General features: G+C 40.8%; 1 protein-coding gene across 15 annotated transcripts in view; it reads left to right on the top strand.

Moving 5' to 3' along the window:
* Nucleotides 1-21,940, top strand: part of nedd4l (NEDD4 like E3 ubiquitin protein ligase) — a 72,880-nt gene that overhangs the window by 24,047 nt on the left and 26,893 nt on the right. For 2 of the 15 annotated variants that reach the window (XM_076283765.1, XM_076283772.1), the window contains exons 1-8: nucleotides 9,839-13,552; nucleotides 16,590-16,640; nucleotides 17,229-17,279; nucleotides 19,184-19,257; nucleotides 20,436-20,538; nucleotides 21,103-21,257; nucleotides 21,421-21,556; nucleotides 21,695-21,862. In XM_076283765.1, the coding sequence (XP_076139880.1) occupies nucleotides 12,494-13,552; nucleotides 16,590-16,640; nucleotides 17,229-17,279; nucleotides 19,184-19,257; nucleotides 20,436-20,538; nucleotides 21,103-21,257; nucleotides 21,421-21,556; nucleotides 21,695-21,862 (1,797 nt within the window). In that variant the 5' untranslated portion in view covers nucleotides 9,839-12,493. Of the gene's footprint in view, nucleotides 1-535; nucleotides 618-6,306; nucleotides 6,346-6,924; nucleotides 6,979-9,838; nucleotides 13,553-16,589; nucleotides 16,641-17,228; nucleotides 17,280-19,183; nucleotides 19,258-20,435; nucleotides 20,539-21,102; nucleotides 21,258-21,420; nucleotides 21,557-21,694; nucleotides 21,863-21,940 lie in introns of those variants that run through there. The other 13 variants (XM_076283763.1, XM_076283771.1, XM_076283775.1 and 10 more) reach the window with 12 other exon arrangements.

A 21,940-nucleotide genomic window follows, 5' to 3' on the forward strand; every position in this document is an offset into this window, starting at 1 on the left:
TAGAAAAATGATCAAATGTATAATTTGCAAATCACATGCTATCAACATCATCGTAATTATAATCATCATCATCTACTTGTCTATACGTCACATGCTAAATTAAACATTCACTCTACTCCATTTTTACTCCATTTCTCACTCAGCAACATTACAAATTTGCTGCAGTCTAGCTTTGAATAAATGGAAAGTTCTTGTCGGACAATTCAATGCAAAATGCAGAGTGATCACTAGCGCTGAAAAGTCTGGAGTTGGGATGTCCTGAGATATTGTCTCGTCTAATCAGAGATTAAGACATAGTTCAACCGGACCTAGCAGGTTGCCTTAGGCAAGGCAAGTTTATTTATATAGCGCATATCTTGAAGAATTTCCCATGCTCTCCATACCTCTGTCTCTTCAAGGAGATGGATTGCATTGTTTGTATCTAAGCAGAGGTCACAACTTTGAAGGAAAATGTTAACAAATTCGTATGTTGTTTGAAAAACCCTGAATAAAGTAAGACAGGTGCATGACCACATCTGTCCGTTTCTCTTTGCAGTGACCCCTACGTTAAGCTGTCCTTGTATGTGGCAAGTGAAAACCGAGAGCTTGCATTGGTTCAGACCAAAACCATCAAAAAGGTAAGTCTTTCTTCTAAATGCCACAAACACCAGAGGGAGCACTTTGACTGCACCGTAGGGGTGGGCGATATGGACAAAAAATATCTCGATATTTTTTGTGATTTTGACGATAACGATAATTAGTCGATATCCTTTAAAAAATTGTTTTTGTTAAAGTCTGAGTTACTTTACAGCTCATTATTTATGAATAGCATCATTACAATAACCAATAACCTAACCTGTGACTTTTTAACCAAATCAACCAATGCATTGTCACTCTATGACACATTTCCAATTCTGCCCCCACTTGTGTGTGTGGCAATGGTCTAGCCAGCTACATTAGAGAAGATGAATAGGCCTAACAGTTTCCCAAGAGAAAGTCTGAAGCTGAAGTTCCTTTCAAACCTTTACATAGGATTCACTGTAAAACTAAGAGCAGACCAACAGAGTAGCTTACATCTCAGTTATTTCCTTCTATGTTTTGTTTTAGAGCAATCACGTAGGCTAGCATTCCAAGTTACAGAATAGAAACTAATGCGTTAGCTTATGGCTAATGTATATGAGAAATCCCATAGAGATGCTAACGGTTAGCATAATCGGTAAACGTAGATATTTAGAGCGAACTTTAGTCCATTTACAAAAGAGTTACATGAGAATAGTTATTTGTTTACAACTGACGATTAAAATACTCAAAGGCTAATGTTTTCTCTCCATATAATACCGTGTAGGAAAAAACGTGACTGTCTCATCAATGCTACTTGAACAGAATTAGCCGCATAAAATCCCAAGTAGGCTACTCTCGCTGTACAAAATAAACATTAGGCTGAGTGGGACAACGTTGTGAGCCACTAGTGATCACGTGACACTTGCTCTGCTGCACTTCTCCCGCATAGCCTACCTCCTGGGAATGTATGAGTCTTCAGTGCGTGATTTCGAGTGTTTTTTCCCCATACGTATTTTAAATACTCGATAATGTCAATTTGCACATCGTTAAAACAACAATCACGATATTATCGCAGACGATATATATCGCCCACCCCTACTGCACCGTTGTCAAAATATTTTAGACATGCAGTATTTTATATGTATAAAAATGTCAGATATACACAGGAGAGGTGTTCAATTCATTACTGTAGGCAGGGGATTCCCACAGAGGCAGCAACCAAGCCTATTTAACATTACACAGCATGATACAGGATACAACCACAATGCACAATTGGTTGGTGGCAGTTGCAAACACGCCACATGTTGTACCCAGGATACGTAACAACCCTTCACGGCACCAAATGCGCTGCCAGTAGGCTGAATTCCCAACCAAAGAATCAAAGCAACAAAAACAAAATCTCCAACAAATCAACCTTCATACGCATGATTATCATTATTTTTTGTTGTTGTTGATTTATGAATCTTATTGCATTATGTTTATTTAAGTTTTCTTTTGTTTCTATTGTTTTGTAAGTACATTTAGACAAGATATAGATTTAGTCTCTCAAGATATAAATTTAGCCTCTAGTTTATTATCGATTTATAACCATATTTACATTCTTTAATATATTCTTGTTTTTGACAGTAAAGCCCTGAATAGAGGAGTGCTTAAATGTGCTCTTTAATGACTGTCTTTCTTAAGCTTGGCAAAAAAGCATCTTTTCGAATTCTTAAATAAGGAACAAAGACGTCTTCTAGGACACATTTCTTAATATTTATTCTAGGGATACATAATACAACTTAGAAATATAGCTGCAAGCAGCAATGTGGGGGGCCAAGCAGTGCGCTATAGCAGGAATGGCGTTGCCATGGTATGAGCAAGCACTCACAGCAAGAAGACAAATTACACCAATGTCCTTGTGCATTCTCACAATCAGCTACCATGTCCCTCTACCAAGTTTGGACTTCATACACCAAAGTGTTGCTGAGATGTGAGCTCACTTTCTTTATTACAGCACCCCTAGAGGCCAAATGAGACCACTTTCCTTGCATGTCCTCACAATCAGCTAATATGTCCATGTATCAAGTTTGGACTTCATACAATGAAGCGTTGCTGAGATATGAGCCCACTTCCTGTATTACAGCGCCCCCTATAGAGGCCAAATGATGCCAATTTCCTAGTGTGTCATCACAATCCAGTGTTTCCCACAGAATGGATTCAATTTGTGGCGGTAGCTGACTTTGACAACTGGGGGGGGGGGGGGGGTGTATTAAGATCGTCTTGTAGTGTATAGGTTTAATAGAGTGCTTGTCACTTTAAGACGTTTGAGGGAACCCTTGCAATTGTAACACAGTTGAAAGGCTGCTGATGTGTGGATGCAATTCATAACGTGAGGTTCGTACTTCTCCTTGGGAAAAGCACTTTTGAAAACACTTTTCCATTTACATTGGGATTTTGCAAACATTCAGTGTCAGAGTCAATAAAATGAGCCAACGAAATTGACAAGCAGCTGTAAGTAGCCTAGGCTAAGCATGCTAAATTCGACATCCAAACAGTATTGTTAGCTTTGAGATACTGCTTGATTTCATAACTTAACTTAGTTTAGTCTCTTCAATGTAGCCTACTATGTTGTGATAAGACCTTAGCAGAGTTCACTTCAATGCAGCACTTTTGAACAAATTTGCGCAGCATGGTCACGATGCTAAGCGGATTTAATAGCAATTTAGCCAGACGTCTTCTATGCAATGCTTCTATGTGGCAACAACAATCCTTCAACAATCGTGAATATTTTGTTAAATGCACATGCAGAGGAGTGGCAGCGGGCTACGAGAGAGAGCGGGGCAAGGAAAGGCTGTGTGCATAAAAAGCGCAACTCAATGGCAATGCAAGGATTTGACCTTATATTTAATTTAAATTAAATTAAACATAGAATATTCATCTGTGGCGGCAGATTTTTATTTCGTGGCGCCCCGCCACAGATTAGTCAATGTATGGGAAACACTGTAATCAGGTAACAGGTCCTTATACCAGGTTTGAACTTTGTACACCAAAGCGTTGCTGAGATACAAGCTCACTTCCTGTATTACAGCGCCCCCTATAGAGGCCACATGATGCCAATTTCCTAGTGCGTCCTCACAATCAGATACCAAGTCCCTGTACCAAGTTTGGACTTCATACATTAAAGCATAGCCGAGATGTTAGCCCACTTCCTGTTTGGTGGCTTCATCGCCATATTTGATTGGCTGTCACGGGCAAACAAAAATTAAATTAAAAGATCTGACAAGTATCGTTTGTGCGGCTCGGTCTGAAGATCATCTCCGACAAGTTCTGTGAAAATCGGATGAAATTTGTAACCGCTGAAACTTTTCGTAGAGTTTGTACTAAATCCAACATGGCGGAGGTCCAATATGGCGGAAAGTGATAGGATAGGGGTCGATGAACTCTGTATGGTCCAAGGATTCAGACACTACCTTAATTGTGAAAATCAGACAAAAGAGTCAAGGATCAGCGCATGAACGCATGTCCAGCATTGAACTGGTGGTGGCGCTAGAGTGTTCGATGTATATGCATATAAATTGCTGTGAGTGATTGGGACAGTGTACTGACTAATGGTATTGAGTTTTGTTATGTTAACTCAAAGTGGCACAGAGATGTTAGTCCACTTCCTGTTTGGCGCTTCATCGCCATATTTGATTGGCTGTCACGGGCAAACAAAAATGAAATTGAAAAATCTGACAAGTATCGTTTGTGCAGATCGAACAGAAGATCATCTCCGCCATGTTCCGTGAAAATCGGATGAAATTTCTGAACGCTGAAACTTTTCGTAGAGTTTAGACTAAATCCAATATGGCGGAGGTCCAATATGGCGGAAAGTGACGTAATAGAGGTCATTGAACTTAGGTCGGTCCAGGGATTCAGAGTGATCATGGGACAGTGCTAAATCAGTGTGCCATATTTCATAACTTTAGACCCAGCGGTTCATTTTTCGGCCAAATTTTGACCTGTTGGTGGCGCTAGATGGCTGGGTTAAGAAGTCTGTAAATGAGTGTGAGTGGTCAGTGGAGTGTCCCGAAACTTTCTGCCAAAAAATCTGCACTTTTTAGCCAGGCGTTCTATGGGCTGCCATAGACTCCAATGTCGGAGGGATAATAATAATAGGAAAAGCTAGTAACTCAATGGGTGCCTTCGCAGCTTCGCTGCTTGGCCCCCAATAATAGGAAAAGCTAGTAACTCAATGGGTGCCTTCGCAGCTTCGCTGCTTGGTCCCCAACTAAAAGGGCACTTGAAGAATGCAGACCTCCTTCAAGGCCAGTGATGCCACAAGGTTAAAGCATGCCAATGTCTTTGGCCCTCCCAAAATCTTGTTAAAAAAAGGGGGGGAAATGCCTGGATCTACAAAATTGAATGGGCTCTCCTTGGTGGATGGGTGGAGCATTTGCCAAGTTTCATGAAAATCAGCCATCAAACCATCACACAGTAATGAAACCATAGCCTCCTTGGCAGAAGTAATGATTACTTGGGCTTTAAAATAATTAGGAAGGTCAGGATTAATGAAATTGTTGTCTCCAGACCAAGTAATGAACAGGTGAACAGAAGCCTGTTTGGGGGGGTGGGGATGTTCTTGTGTGGATGAGAGATGGTGTACTCTCTGACTGCCGCACCAAGGAGCCAAATAGCTCTGCTCAGCCCATGATAAATATAGCTCTTCTGTGTCCTGCTATGTGGAGCAGAAGTCCCCCCTACCCTGAGTGACTGTGTGCGAGTTGTATGTCTGTGTGAGTCTTGAGTGGTTATTGCTCTGGTCTGATAACCACTGAAGTGACACACACCCAGATACTCATACACAAACACTGACACTAGGCATTGTACCTGTGTAGGAAAATACCTCTTTGATCTCTTTGGAAAATGTGTGGTTCACAAAATGCACAAATCATGGACCCATAAAAGTATGTGTTTCCATGTACCTTATACAATATGTATCTATTTCTGCTATAAAGTTTTATTGGGAAAATCAAGCTCAGTTGTTCTTGGGGATATTTCTTTTGCGGTGTGGTCTCAACTGTTACATGGGTAATTTGTGATTATTCTGCAGAAGGCTTTTCTCAGGCTTTTTATATAACTCAGTTATGGGTGCAGTTATAACTGACATGTGAAATGTTTTAGTCAGGGTTCTTTTAAAGATGTTTAATTTATTTTGCTGTGTGTGTGGTGTGTGTGAGTGAGTATGTTTGTCTCTCTGTGTGTATTTGTGTTTGTTTTGTGTGTGTGTGTGTGTGTGTGTCAGCCAATGTCTCACTGGGTATTTTAAAGGCGCTATATGGAATATCTGTCTTGAATGCAGCCACACATGATATTAAGTGGTATTACAAGAGAACCGACCCAGCCCTGGCTGGTTTACATGCTACCTTCAGTGGATATTTGGATAACACAGAGCATAGGTGTAAATAAACCTGTATTTATTTGTTTAGCTGTACGCTAACTGGTCTAACCCATTTCCAGTGAATTATGCTAAAATAGGATTAGGGATAGACGACAAATAAGATTATTTCCAAAAAAAGTTGCCGTGTTCCTTTAATATCAATCACTGTATCTGACTAGTAAATCACTGCATAAATAAGATGGTATGTTAATACAGCTGCATGTTTATCCACAGGAAGAAAAGGAGACAAAAGAAAAGATTAAAATGGGATGGATGTAACTCTGGGGTAGATGGCAAATAATCTAATTTCTTACAAAGTTGGCATGTTCCTTTAAGACCTTGCTCTTTTTGTGCTGCTTTCCTAGACCCTGAACCCCAAATGGAATGAGGAGTTCTATTTCAGAGTGAGTACACACTATCTACTCCCCATTAGTATGTGTGTGTATGCTGTGTGCATGCATGTCCCATCATGCATGTGTTCAGACATTGAATTTGTGTTCAATATATCAGGTAAAGGGCAGAGATGCCAGACAGAAGGTTTGCCTACAGCCTATGTTTTTGGGTGATGTCACATCCACAATACAGTGCTGATGGGTGAAGAATTAGACTTCATATCTAGCCCTGCACCCATGTAATAAAAGTGATTTTCAGGACCTGTCTGTGGAAGACCTCATGGTCTATGGAATTTGTTGTAAGGGTGTGGCATTTTTTACCAAGGATGTCATCATTGTTTTCAAGCCACCTGTACATCTTCACAATCACTGGCCTGACATTGGTTTTTGAAGTTTTGTGTGCAGTATTCTCTGCTCATTAATTTCGTTGTAGTTCTCTGTTTATTTGCCTTTCTGGTTATAAATGGCTGTAAACATGTATGTTCTTGCATATGCTTATGTGATTCCTAGTAAGTTGCTGGTGTCTGCATAGGTAACTATGTTGACTAGAATTGAAACCGTCTGATGTAGTGTTCTCAACCTCCCCTCAAGGTCTGCCCACAGAACCATCGCTTGATGCTCGAAGTATTTGATGAGAATAGACTGGTAAGTGGCAGACATTTTGTCTGATTTCCATGCTACTTGTATGCCTTTATCTCACTCACATTCTGGAAGGCCAACCCTAATTGTGTGCTTTGCCTTACCACCAGGGTCTGCTGATCATGTGTGTTAAATGACATCTCAACCCACTTTACATGTTTTGCTCAATCTGGGGATAATTCCCTGGGGCCTTACATCCTCAATAATCCATGCCTATTTCCGATCTATGCCTTTTTGCTTACAGTTAGCCAAACCTGAAGTCCTGCAGTTGCCTTGCCCAGAGGCTACTGTAGATGCAGGACTTGGTGCTAGTAGACTTTAGGCAAAGGTATACTCGTTTGTAGTTAAGATGTTGTTTTTGCTTAGTTGAGTACTGTGTTGAGTAAGGTGAATGAAAGCTCTGTCTTGCCTGTGAGTTGTGAGCATGTCGTGTCTGGAATGGCTTTCTCAAAAGGCGGTTTGTTCCTCACAACTCAAATACTCTACTTGCAAGCTCTTATAATGTTTAGATGGCTTTTTGTAGTTTACATTTCCTTAAAAAACATTTGTTTACGTTTCCTAAAATCAGCAGGGTTCCCACGGGTCCTTGAAATCCTTGAAAGTTTGTGAATCTGAAATAAAAATTCCAAGGCCCTTGAACATTTTTGAAAACAGACATAAATAAATGGAGGTCCTTGAAAGTCCTTGAATTTCGTTTTGAGGAAAAAATTCCATATAACTCCATCCGCTTATTAACATGTTTCCATTATTTCGCCACCACTTCTGTCGATATCCTATGCGTATGCCTGATTTACGTTGGTTAGAACTACACGGCCAGCGTGATTTCTGCGTGTTTCCCGCGTGTAGTGTTTGTTGTCCAAATATTTAATTTAACATATTGATGAATAAACCAACAGGTTCATGGTAACAAGTTTAACTTGTTTAGAAAGTTTATTTCAGCTCAGTTTTATGCAAAATACAAACATGGAAAAATAGAATAGGCCTACTATTTGTCATATGACCAAAAATAAAAGAAAACTGTGACAAGGTATCCTTGGTCTGTTGAGGTAACATGATTTAACCATGCCTGCGCTTGAAATGTATCGACACATTAGGTCCTTGAATTTGAGGATATTGGGTCTGGAAAGTCCTTGAAAGGTCCTTGAATTTGATCTTAACCAAGGTGTGGGAACCCTGAATCAGGTTTTCTGATATAATTAATACTTTGGGGGGGGGGGGGTTAAAGCTTGTGTCAACTTACTTTTGTGAGTGGTTAGTGGTGTTCGTTGATTAGCGGCGGTCATATAGGTTTAGTCAGATTTTTCCTTTTTTTTTTTTTTTTTTCGCATGTCCAAATTTCCGTCAAGGATTCCCAGGACACTGAAAGACCGGGGTACACAAAACTTGGTGGGCATGTAACCCCACATGGATAGCATGGAACCATCGTTTTTCGTTTTGATCTGTAGCCCCCCCGCTGGACTGGACCCCCCGAAAGGAGGGTAGGGCAGACACAGTTTTCTGTGAATATCTTGAGAACCGTAGGGCCTAGGATGACCAATTTTTTCCGTATGTTTGCCTCCAGGGGTCATGTTAACCCATTCCATGTGCACACATGTGCATAAACAGATACACACGCACACACATACATTCACAGTAATCATACGCATGACACATACTCACACAGTAGACATATGTACGCATGCATCTACATGCACAAACACACATACGCAGGCAAACACACACACACACACACACACCCACACACATAAACATAAACGTGTACACGCACACATGCACACAATTCAAGAATTTCTCAGAATTATGAACAGGCAAGAAGGGTTGTATAAAATGAATTTTACATGTGAAATCTATGAACTAATCATGTTTTGGTACTTGTTGTCTAGCAGATACCAGTGAGAATTGAGTGTGGATAATGCAATTTAGTGAGACGGTTAGAATCATATAGGCCTTTCAGCGTAATTTTTTTTTGTGTTGGACTGGACTGGGCGGCGGTCATATTTTGTACCGCTCTGCGGTACATCTAGTTAAAATTAGGGCTGTCAAAATAAGTGATTAATTTCGATTAATTAATTTGAGAAAAAATAACTGATTAAAAAAAATTGTGCAGATTAATTGATTCCGTATGACCTTTGACCCCGAGCCATTCTAGTCAGTAACCATTAGACTGTAAAATGAAGGAGAGAGAAGAAAATGTGCTGCCTAGATCATTGATTGGAACATTTACTTTTATTTATTTTCATTGTGTCCCCTAGGTAATATCTGTGGCCTGAAATGCCTTGTATGTGAAAAAAAACTTCTTCCCGAAGACCTTTTGAATTTATTTCCTCAGCATATTAGGTCATATCATAGATTATTATGGCCATTATTTGAACAGTGAAAGTAATAATAAAAGAGTTTTTGAACTTTAATGTCACTAATGCTGATTATTCAATGATTCATTTGAATTTAAATATTTAAAATACTTTCACAGCAAAAAGTATATATATATGATTAATTTAGATTAATTAATCACAGAGTATGTAATTAATTAGATTAATTTTTTTAATCGATTGACAGCCCTAATTAAAATCAAATATATCGACGCATTGTATGATTTCCAGCCATCTTATTTGCTATTGTGGAACTATTTTTTCAGACACCTCACAACCGCGTATAAACTTCCGCTCAATATTTGAACCGGACGGTGGCGCAGTAATATTAACGTGCAATGAGTCTTCCAACAGAAATCAATGGGATTTTACAAAATGCCAAATAAAACACGACAGAAACTGTATTTCGCTACGCTACTTGTTTTGGAACATCAACGAACACCACTAACCACTCGGTGAGTTGGACAGTTTTCAAAACGAACGTTAAGGGTTGTTTTAGGACATGTTTGAGCATGCCTTTTGGCAGCCACTCTGAGTAGTCAAAGGCGATTCAAAACGAGTCAGAAAAGTCGAGACAGGACCAATCGTCAAAATTCCACGTCCACCACTCTAGTTCATCCAAAACAAACCAGAAAAGGGACTAAAAAAGCTAAATACCAGAATTTCCCTTTAACTAGTAGACAGTTACTGTAGCAATTAATAGCTGCAGGGGACTTCTGGCTTGGTCTCTCTTTGTGGCTCAAAGTACTAGCTTATATGTTTGTGTATAGAGATGCCTCAGTCTAGTGCCTGGTCTCTCACATATCAACAACTATCTCTGAGTCTTTCTCTCTCTGTAGTTGTTCTGTATAACCCACAATCGTTGTGCATTCAGTTGAAGGCCACAACAGCATTACAGGTGAATGCAAAGAATGAGTATGCAGCATAGATTGTGATTTCACAATGACCTTGCGAGCAATAGTAAACAATTAGAGTAAGTAGAGTTGCTTATTTACTATATTTTCTAGGGTTAGGGATACATATTTATGTTGAGATAGACTATGCAAAACCTCATACCACCATCAGGAATCAGAAGGTGGAAGTCAATTGCAATTTAACATCAAGACTTATTTTCTGCAATTATCTGCTGTTTTGTGATGAATATGAAAATATGCAGCATCACAAAAAAAAAACCCTCTGATTTTGCTAATGATCTGAAAAATTCTTGAAATCTCGAAAAACTGACATGCCTTGAAGATGTAGCATTTCAGCTAGGATGAATGCTGCTCTGTATTTGGTATGAGGCTGTCCTGTGTTCCATCTGCTTACATCACACAGTGGACAACTGTCCCATTCCCTTGTCCTGTACGTCAGTATCCCTCACAAAGCTTTCTTATTGAAAATTCTGTGTATTCTTTAGTCTGGAAACATTGCAGTCTCTCTCTCACACACACTCAAACACAGAGAGAGAGAGAGAGAGAGAGAGAGACCCAATCTCCTAACACACCGTAAGACATGGAGCTGTCATCACTGAAGTTTGCTGCAGTGCCACACTGAGGGTGCTGGCATTTCCCTCACTACAAGAACAAAACGCCCACTATGACCACTGCCCATCTCTCTCTCTCTCACACACACACACACACACACACACACACACACACACACACACACACACACACACACACACACACACAAACACAGAGAGAGAGAGACCCAACCCAACCTGTGTCATTGCCATGGAATCAAATAGGACTAGAGCCTTCCAAGCACACACAAGGATTCTCCCCAGCTCCCTGTCTGTTCAGTGGCAACCTAAGACCTCAGACCTGTCAGTGCCTTTCTGGATCCTATCAGTGTTTTACAATGAACCTATGCAGTGACTGTACTGTTTGAGATTCCAACGGTTACCCTGTGAAGTAATTCAGTTCTAATTTTCTTGTAAATGGTCTTGCAATGTTTACTTTTAGTTTAGTTTATTTTAGTTTAAGATATTTTTTTCTGCTTAACTTAAACTTAAGCTCATCTTTGTCTTCTGTAGTATGGGGTATAATATTTCTAACAGGGTATGAGTTTTTATCAGTAGTTTTGTTGACTACTTAATTTAATGTTCTTATGTGCTGGAAAACAAAGTTTCTCTTAACAGTACAGTGAGCTGGGTGGCTTTCTCAAGACCACCTGGCCTGTTAGGAGTGAGTAGAGCAGGAGTGTGTTTATAAAAACAGACTCTTTGGGTAGGGGAGCGGGTCAGATGGGTTGGAAGGAGAGCAGGGGATTAGGACTAGCATGAGCACTGTGACTAGAAAATGTGTTGCCTGCACAGACGATTGTTTTCATGTCGCTCTTCACCACCCTTGAGAGAAGATGGCTGTTTTAAAACAGTGCATTTCTTTTCCAAGTAAAATGTTGTATAAAATACATTGGATTAGTCTTGATCTGAGGTTGTAATTAGTAGGATGTAGGTTCCCACACAAATTCATGATGCATGATTTGTTGATCAGCTAAATTTGTGTTCATTCTTTCTATATATTTGGCATACTGCTTTCTGCCTCTGCCCCTCCCCCTTGGGCACTGTTCCCTCTGATGGGTTGGGAGCAGCTGAGAGAGGGCTGTGGTGTGGGGGGGTTATGGGAGTGAAGTGTCCAGGACCTAAGTGGGTGTCATCTGTGTCACATGACTCTGGGTGCCCTACCCTAACCTCCCCATGCAGAGCGGAGGCAGGCCTTATCCAATCATTTCTGGAATGCTGCTTGTCACTCTGGCTATTTCTGCTGTCTGTCGCTATCGGTCGGCAGTCCTAACAGTTTGGCAGATGGGAGTCTTTTTATTTTTCCCTTCTCTTTCTGGCTCTCTCTAGCACTCTCTCCTCCTCTCTCCCTTCCTCTAATGCTGCCCCTCCTCTCGCTCACTCTCTCTCTCTTTCTTTCTGGAATTAGAACTTTGAAGTTTTGGCTCACTGTGGCAGTGCCTCTCTTGTTACTGTGGTGTGCGCTGCTGCTGCTGCCGCTGCTCTCTTTCTTGGTCTTTTCAGTGAGAGAAGGTGGGTGGAAAAATTTTCAAGAGTGAAGCATAGACACAGAAAGGGGTTTAGGAAAGGAGGGGACACAAATTTTGCCACGGGAGTAGTTTAGCCAAAGGCAGCCCAACGCTGGCCCAGAAGGCAGAAGGACGAGAGAATGTCCCATCGGCTGCGGCTGTACTTTGGCGCTGGCCGCAGTAACACAGCCCCCGAGCTGCAGGAGCCTGACGACGAACACATTGGGGATGGGAGCCATGGTGGAGCCATGTTATTCCAGATGCGACCGGGTCAGGGTAGGGTGCTCTATGAGGCACAGCCAGCCACAGACGCCTCACTTAAGCGGAGCTCCTCCATGTTCATCCCACAGCTGCAAAGTTCTCCTGAGTCACGGCCCACTAAGAGCTCCTCAATGCAGATATCCCTCCAGCGTTCTAACATATTTGCGGATGATGCACTATACCAGGACTCCCCTCCAGGATACCCAGAGGAACCTGCCCCAGCCTACACAGAGCCTAGTCCTGGCTGGAATGCTCCACCTGAATACTCACGTAGGGCGAGTGCAGAGCACACCCACGCCAATACCGAGCCTGCACTTCCAAAGAGGAGAGTGTTTTGTGTGAGGCCTGGCGATCTTCAGGATGGATACACTGTATCTTCTGGAGCCTCTCCTGGGATTAGTATCGGAGGTTTCTGCATCAAGAGGAACTCGCCAGATGGATCAGAAGTCCAACAATTAAGGATCCTGCCCTATGGATCAGACAGTCAGGCTGGCCCATGCTCCTGGTCTGTCCAGCAGAACTTGGATGGTGCCCCAGGGCCTCAGAGGCTTGTTTTCCAGCTTCAGCAGGACCAACCGAGACAGCCAGATGTCCAGAAGGAGGCTTTTAACTTTGGTTTTGTTGGATCTAAAGGAGGTCGTGTTGTACGGTACCCCAGGATCCGCCTGGAAAGGAGCGCCTCTCAGCCACTTAAATCCCATTCTGTCCCTCGACGAAGTGGGTCTACTCCAGACCTTTTGGGGACCACCTCACAGATGGACACCCAGAGTGAAGATGCATGTGAGGATGGAGCTCAAAGCTGCACATTTAAAATTCGAAATGAGCAGAAACTCAGACAACCCCAGTTTAAAATATACTTCAGCCAGGGTACAGATCAAGGTACCATGTCAGCACAGGATGCAAGTTTGAGAAATGGACCTGTCAGGACAAAACTTCAGGTATGCTAAATGACATAGAAAACCTTTAACTGCTGTCTGCGTTTTTCCGTCATTGACTTGCTTCAACGACATATTGATACGTTTTGCTGTGAGTGACATTCTCTCATGCTTTTAAATGAACTCTCACCTATGAAATAATCAAGCTTGCAAAATTTAATAAGGGCACTACTCTTCTATATCTAAGCAGCTCTAAAATGTCAAGGTGCGGAGAGACTAAGTAGCCACAAATAGGGGTAAAGGGATGTAGCGAGGAAGGCAGGAAGGGGTTAGTCACATTCTGAGGACTGAAAATGCAACGAAGGTCTGGCCAGGAGTTAGGCTTAACCACACAGGCTTTCGAATCCTGACCACAGGCATTTGAACTTTTACACACTTCAATGGCTTTTCCTGCTCTAGCAGGCATACAGATTTTTCACAATTTTGACTGTTATTGTAGAGAAATCAGCCCTATTAATCCCATTTAAAGAGATAGTGCTATCTTTAGCCCACTGTTGAATCGTTGTTGTTGGTTTTCAGAGCAGTCCGTCTACTTTTGGCTTGGATCGGCATGGGTTTCTCATGACAGCTGCAACCATGGTGATTAAGATCTAAGATGTCAGCACTGGCAAACTGACCATATGAAATTTAACAAGCCTTCAGTAATTCAGTAACAGCAGTGTGTATATAAAAAAACCTAGATCAACATGCAGACTTTTGAGCTTCTTAATGTACAAACCTGTTTTCCATCTGAGGCATTTTCTCAAGGCTACACTCTCTCCTGTTGCTTTCTATAGCATGTGCTCAGAGCAGGCACGTTTGAAATTAGGTGTTCGACTTTTTATTTACTTTTTTATTTAGTCTTTTTCTTTATTTGGTATCCTCTTATGACTCCCAACCACATTCAAAATAGCGTTAACCCTAACCAGAAATGGTACTGAATAAACATTGTAATTGCCTGTATGTGCCTGTATGAATATTGCCTGTATGAGTATATTCATCATAGGTTAAATGGTATTTTAAACCCTTATCAGAGAGGTACTTCTCTGGAACACTTCATATTGCTTAGTCTCTTTCCCGCAAGATCTCTTCTCAAATGTAGAAGACATTTTGTTTTCCAATGGTCAGCTTTCAAGTCTACTGTGCCAGAAATTCTACTGCTTCTGGAGTCCTGAAACAGGTGATGTCACTCAAAGCCCCTTCTCAGGTTTTCCACAGAAGCTTAAAGGAAGTATGGCTGACTATTTCCAGTACCTGTCTGAATGAGATTACTGGAAGTGAAGTAAGAAGGCATCCGGATGTCTCAAATGTGCAAAAGCCATCAGACATCTATCTCAGTCGCTCACTTCTGTCTCCTGGAAGTTTGCAACAGTGTATTTGAAGAGAATAGCCTACATTTGTTTAACAAGCTAGACATGATTTGTCATAGCAGTCCCATAACAACAAAGCAAACGTTTTGAAATGATGACAGGCTCTTGAAGAGAGATCAAGTTGACTTGATTGGAGGTTATTTTAATCCTTTTGTTGTTTTTATTTCTTAAGACATTTACTATAGCTTGTGATGCCTTACTTTAAAGGTGTTGGAGAAATGAAAATCTGCTTATTACTGGGGTCTTGCTGGAGTTTTTCTGTTTAAAGAATTCCACACAGGTGCAGCCAGCCGCTACTGCTTCCGTCTACTTATTGCCCATCTGCAGCGTGACTGATATACTTGCCATTCACAACAGATCAGTGGTGATTGCTTTAAGACTGCATGGGAAGTACAGCTTCCCCTTAATTTAATTTCTGTGAAGTGTATCAGTGAAATTTATATACAGTACCTACCTATATGTTTTTTCCCCCTTTGTGTTTCCCAAGGATTGTGTGGATAGCCTTCTCCGTTTGGGGATCTCACCCACGTCTTGTAGCCCATGTCTTTGAGCAGTTCTTACCCGTTTTTCTTGTTTCTTACTCCTAACTGTTTTTACTCTCTTCATCCCCATAAACTGCATGATATAGACAGCTGTACATCAACTATGACCCCAATAAATGTGGCTGCAGATTACACAGAAAGATACGCATATTGTTAAGGAAATATCAGCAAAAAGTCTACATTGCTTGATTAACTGATTCCATTAGCACTCAGCATATCTCTGCTTCCTTTGTTCTGTACACAGTGTTATTGTTCAGTGTAGTGTTGGTACTTCTTGAAGAATTTGTGACCCATAGGACACTCACTGTTATGGACTGACTGACTCATGTAACCTTTTATTTACGAATGTCTTGGGTGTAAACTGGAAGAGAAAACAGGGCTACTGTGCTGAGTCTTAGTTATGCATATTTGGGCCCTTTGTGTCTGGAACTTCTTTTGTGAAATTAACCTATGGAGTCACCTTAGTTGGTGTAGCTTCTGAATGTTTCCAACTTTTTTTTTGCCAAATAAATATAGGTTTGGTTAGCTCTGTTAGGTTTTGTCCTTGGACTAATCTAGGCCTAGAGCTTATTGTTCCATTGATTATTCCTGTTTTGCCTCTCTTCGTTTGCATAGGCCTTAAAGATAAGTTACACTATCCCAAATAAGAAGCTGTTTTAAGCCCTGTTTTAAGCTTTCAATTTAGTTTTTTTCTCTCTCTGGATGCAAGGTATTTTTGACATATTTATGTTTATACATATATGTTGAGAAACAGATCTGTGATAATATCATGACTTCATCATGAACCTGGCATTCGAACCATTTCACTCTCCTGTTCGTTTCCGTCCGAGTGTGCATATGTTCCGTTTTTCAAATATTTACTTAGTGGCATAAAAGTTTTGCTGGAGATTTAATTTTTTTTTTAGTTTCATGGCTTAGTAAATATTCAGAAAAATAATTGGAAACCAAATGTGATATTGCTAAGAATCCATGGCACTCCTGCTTCTGGTCAGATCATAGCCATGATGTATTGTGTACATTATTGGTTTTCCATAGGATATAGTTTGAGACACCAGCCCATTTCCACCTACCTTGTAAGTCCCTAAACACGTGTGATGTGGCTGTGTGTGCTGCCCATTGCTCTCTTAAACCAGTTTGTTCCACATGCAGGCACACTTTGGTCTCGATCGCTCCAAGAATGGGCATGTCAACCCTGGACAGGTAATCCACCCTCTAGAGTGGTTCAGTCATTTGTCAGTCACACCTGTCAATCTCACCGTTTGGTTCAGATGTGGGTGGCGTAATGAATGGGGGATCACCTATTCTAAAGCTCCACCCCTGATTCTGTCCCTTTCTGAGACCCCTGGTCCTCTCTGGGTTGTTTGGGTTTCCTCCCCTGCTGAAACCATTACCTTTTGGTGCACAAGCTGCTCCTGGCTGTCCATTCCCCTTCAGGTCGCTCTCTCTTCTCACTCTTTTTCACTTCTGTCTCTCGCTGTATCTCTCTGCATCCTGCTGATTACACACATTCCTCTTCTGGGTCACACAGGTGTATAAGTTCTCTCATCACTGTGGTTTGCCCCTATTAGTCCCTCTGGCACTCAGCCACTCCCCTAACTGACAGCCAAACATTTGGGTAGCACTGTATTAACCTCTCTATCTCTCTTTCCTTCTCTCTCTCTCTTTCTTTCTTTCTTTCTTTCTTTCTTTCTTTCTCTCTTTGTCTCTCTATCTTTCTCTCTCTCCCCCCCTCTCTCCCTCTTCTTATCCTCTTTCTGTTAAAATCTTTTAATCTATTCCTTTATGCAGACCAGAGATGACTTTCTTGGACAAGTTGATGTGCCTCTTAATCATTTACCGGTGAGTATTGAATGGATATTTCTTTTTCAGGTGTAAAAAGGCACAACTTTTTTTTTGTTTGTTTGTTTTTTTATTCGTATATGTTAAGTGAATGTTGTACTTTGAGAGCAAAGATTAACCGGAGTCAAGTTCCTTGTTTGTTTTTACGCAAACCTGGCCAATAAAGCTGATTCTTATTCTGAAAGCTTTAGGGATCGTTGTCATGGTGCCGGTTAGGCAGTTGTTGTAATTAGATGTGTCTATGCGGGGAGCACCTCCCTGTACGGAGTGGAAAGAAGGCCAATCGGAATGTAAACAGAGGGGTAGGTCTTAGACAGGGTTCCTGGGAGTGCAGCCGATGATCAAACTCGCATTCAAACTTTCTCTAAAGCAACCACCATACAATGCAAACCCTGTTCTCTGCAAAGTTGATTAGTAGCTGCAATGAGCCACGATTAGTTGCATGACAGCCTAAAAACCATACCATGGTAAGGTGAAATTGACTGAAACTTTCAAATTTAATACAGAATAGTCAAATGGACATCCTTATTTACAATCACTTTTTACCAATTACCATCACTGCTTGCCCATGGTTCATACTTGGGCTGGGCGATACATCAAATTAATTTGTTTAATTCAAGTTTATGTTTTTGATCAATGTGAAAAATTAGATTTTCCTCAGTTGTCCCTCAAATACCGGTGGCAGCACTTGTCTAGAGTTTCCAAGACAAAGTTTTTCCAATTGGCTACCGTTTTGGAGCTACCCACCTTCACGCATATAATTTCTGCTTACAGCAGCATAGCCAAGGCCATTTGCATATGCAGTGTGGGCTCTGAGTAGATCTTACCTAACATGAATCTGAACATTGCTGAGCAATGTTTTTATTTTACAACACTTTTTTTATCAGATTTTTTTTTCTGGAGAATCAATTAATGGGCAACTTATTATGATCATGCAATCAGAACACTTAGAATCAATAATTTAATTTCCTGGTAATATTGCATTGCGATACCTCAGGCTTGACTTCAAAATGGTTCGCTAGTTTCTAAGGAAATGTTAACCACGTCTTAAAATGAACTAACTATGGACCATTCAATTTTGTCATGAGTAAAAAATCTCACCAGGGCAGTAGCAGCTGTCCACCACATAGGGAGCATTTTCTAAAACTACTACAAATGCATCAGTTTGTTTAGAATATCTGTTTAATGAAAATAAAGCTTCGGATTGTGCACATTGAATCTTGAAATGTAAAAACTGTATTGTATTATATTTTCAAAAGAAACGAAGTGGTTTATTTAAAAAAAAATCAACAGATCAATGATCATAACAATAGTCAAAACATTTTGTTGCACTAATGAACACTAGCTAACTACCTACGGTAGCCTGAATTTTGGTGATATTTTTTACAGTGTCCATATATTGTTACATTTGCTTGGGTTTTTCTCATCTGGAACATAACACTACATAATTAATAACATGGGCGCCTAATGGGAATGAATCTCTCCTTCTCAACCAAGGCATAATCTGAAGTCTGAAATAATGGATAACATTAAGATACTTTTGCTGTTTCACACATTTAACACTAAGCAATCAGCCCATACAGACCCTCTCTTTTTGTAGCTTCTTAGACCAGTGCATGTTTTTGTCCCCATTCTGGCAGAGCACAAAGTCCTCTGATTCCTTAGAAGCCACTAATGACAGGTCCTCCTTTGCCATGAATATACAACCTGCGGGCTGTTAAATATGTAACAGGAGAGGGCTGTTGTGCAAGAACTCCCTGGACATAATCCAATGGCCCACCTCCCCTTAACCAGTTGGTTGTCATTTAGCTTTCGGTCTGTGTGTATTTGAATGTTCATTTGACTTTTATGTTGACTGAACAGAAGTGAATAAGTGGTGAATGTTTTGTTTGTTTCACTGACAGACAGAGGACCCGACAATGGAGCGGCCATACACGTTTAAAGACTTCCTTTTGCGTCCTCGAAGGTCAGTGCTTATGTAAGCAAAGTTAAAAGGTATATTGTTTGTAGATTTAGCATAATAGAGCAGCATGATAAGCTGGGCTACTATTGTTAAATTATAATTTTTGCTGCTTAGTGTGCTATGATGAAGATTTTTTTTTTTTTTTTTTTTTTTTTTTTTTTTTTTTATAAAGGCTGCAATGTTGCCAACTCTGAACCATGTATGAATCAACTCATAAAATTAGTCATAAAAGTGGCCTAGATATTTAAATTTTGACCTTATCACCTTACATTTGTTTGTAGTTTTATCGCAAAGTGTAAATCTCTGTGCCATCATCTAGTCTTTTATTGGTTGGAAATGCTAATTATTGTATATTTTCCAAAACGTTATAAAACATTGTATTTTTTTTAGGGCTGTCAATCGATTAAAAAAGTTAATCTAATTTATTACATACTCTGTGATTAATTAATCTAAATTAATCGCATATATAATATTTGCTGTGAAAGTATTTTAAATATTAAAATTCAAATGAATCATTGAATAATCAGCATTAGTGACATTAAAGTTCAAAAACTCTTTTATTATTATTTTAATAATGGCCATAATAATCTATGATATGAACTAATATGCTGAGGAAATAAATTCAAAAGTACTTCGGGAAGAAGTTTTTTTTTCATATACAAGGTATGTCAGGCCACAGATATAACCTAGGGGACACAATGAAAATAAATTAACACTCCCCTCAATGTCAACACTATTTCTTTGCATTGATGTGCGACTTTAGAGTTGATGAACTCCGGTGATATGCAAATTCCTTGCTGCAGACATTGCAGAGGACTTTATTTTAATCAACACCATCAGGCCGTTTTTTAAAAGTAAATGTTCCAATCAATGATCTAGGCAGCACATTTTCTTCTCTCTCCTTCTTTTTACAGTCTAATGGTTACTGACGACAACGGCTCGGGGTCAAAGGTCATACGGAATCGATTAATCGTTATTTTTTTTAATCAGTTATTTTTTCTCAAATTAATTAATAGAAATGAATCAGTTATTTTGACAGCCCTATTTTTTTTTTTTTTTAATCAAGTGTTCCTGCAAATGTATTCTCCAATTTTATGCGCTTCCATATTTTAATTAATGTATTGGAGGAAATGTCAGTCAATGTTGATATAGTACCACCTGTCCCTCTCTTGTCTTTTGTGTGGACATGGCAGTCACAAATCCCGGGTGAAAGGGTACCTACGTCTGAAGATGGCCTATCTGCCAAAAAATGGAGGGCAGGAAGAAGAAAACAATGAAATGAGAGAAGAGGCAGAGGTACAACATGATCTTTAGCTATCCTAGTTGTCTGGAAAAGTTCTCTTGTGCCTTTCTTTTTGATCACTCTGTCTTTAAATTTCTCATTATATAGTAGTGCTCTCTTTTGACTCCTTCCCTTCTAAAATATCTTTCACTCACTCACACACACACACACAAACACATACACGGAGTAAGAGAGAAGCACTGTCTGGAAAGACCATTTACCTACTTTCCCTAATTTTCTGGAGAAATGTGATCTTTTGGAAAGTCCTTTTGTCTGTCTGCCTGCCTGTGTGCAGTTGGAGAAAATGTAGTGTGCTGTTTAAGATGTCAGATATCTTGAAGCTGCCTTTTTGTTGTCGTTTTTCCAGCTCTGCACTCATTTTTGCTGACCCGCTACTTTCCTCCTGTCTCCCTCACTGTCTGCCTGGCATTAAGATATGCTCCCTTTCTCTCATATTGACTCCCTTCATGACCACTGCCCACACGCCCCCATTGTTTTCTTTACCCGACATCTCTTATTCTTGCCCTTCTGACTTGTCTTCTCTCTGGCTACTTCTCCCTCCTTCTCCCTCTCTCCAGGGTTGGGAAGACTCGACTGACCCAGGCTCCCAGCGTCCCCAACAGGTTCTGCCCCCACTACCCCCTGGATGGGAAGAGAAGGTCGACAACTTGGGCCGTACCTACTATGTCAACCATAACAACCGCACTACGCAATGGAAGAGGCCAACTCTTGTGTATGTACACAATTCACTCACACATGCTATTGTTGTCAGGACCCTCATGCTCTCCATTCTGAGTCAGTGTTCTGATGCTGACTTCATCATGGAAATACTGTAGATTTCAGATATGCCACCGTAGTGTTAAAAAGTGGGTGAGTTTCTCCTTTCTTCATTTTAGGGATGTGGTGTCAGAGACCGAGAATGACAACCAGTTGCGGCAGATCAACCAAGAAGCCCATCGAGTGTTCCGCTCACGCAGACACATCAGTGAGGATCTGGAGAACGAGCACCTAGAGCCCAGAGAGGCGGACGATGTGAGTCTCCGAGTCACACTTTTGCCCTGTAGGGGCCTTCTCCATTTTGTTGTTGCTTGCAGAGCACTGTAGAGCCTGGCATATAATCGTGGAATCAAAGTGAAAACAGCGCTGCTTGCTGTCCCCCTTCTCCCCCAGCAGACATGGGAAACAATCACAGAGGAGCCTGTTGACTCTCTTAACCAGTCTCAGCCAGGCCCGTCCTTGGCCACGCCTGGTGGGCCGGAGTTCTCTGAGGAGATCAGCCTCCGCCTGTCACTCACCCCGGACTCTAACGGGGAAATGCCAGGGCCCAGCTCTGCTGTGGTAAGCACATCATGTCAACAACCCAATCCAGACAGGGATCACTTCAACATGGTGACACAACACAACCCAGCATAGATT

Source organism: Alosa pseudoharengus, unplaced genomic scaffold (assembly GCF_046254945.1).
Source record: "Alosa pseudoharengus isolate Yale_2024_CS ecotype anadromous, Long Island Sound unplaced genomic scaffold, YU_APseudo_1.1 YU_APseudo_1.1_scf_14, whole genome shotgun sequence".
NCBI classification, from domain to species: Eukaryota; Metazoa; Chordata; class Actinopteri; order Clupeiformes; family Clupeidae; genus Alosa; species Alosa pseudoharengus.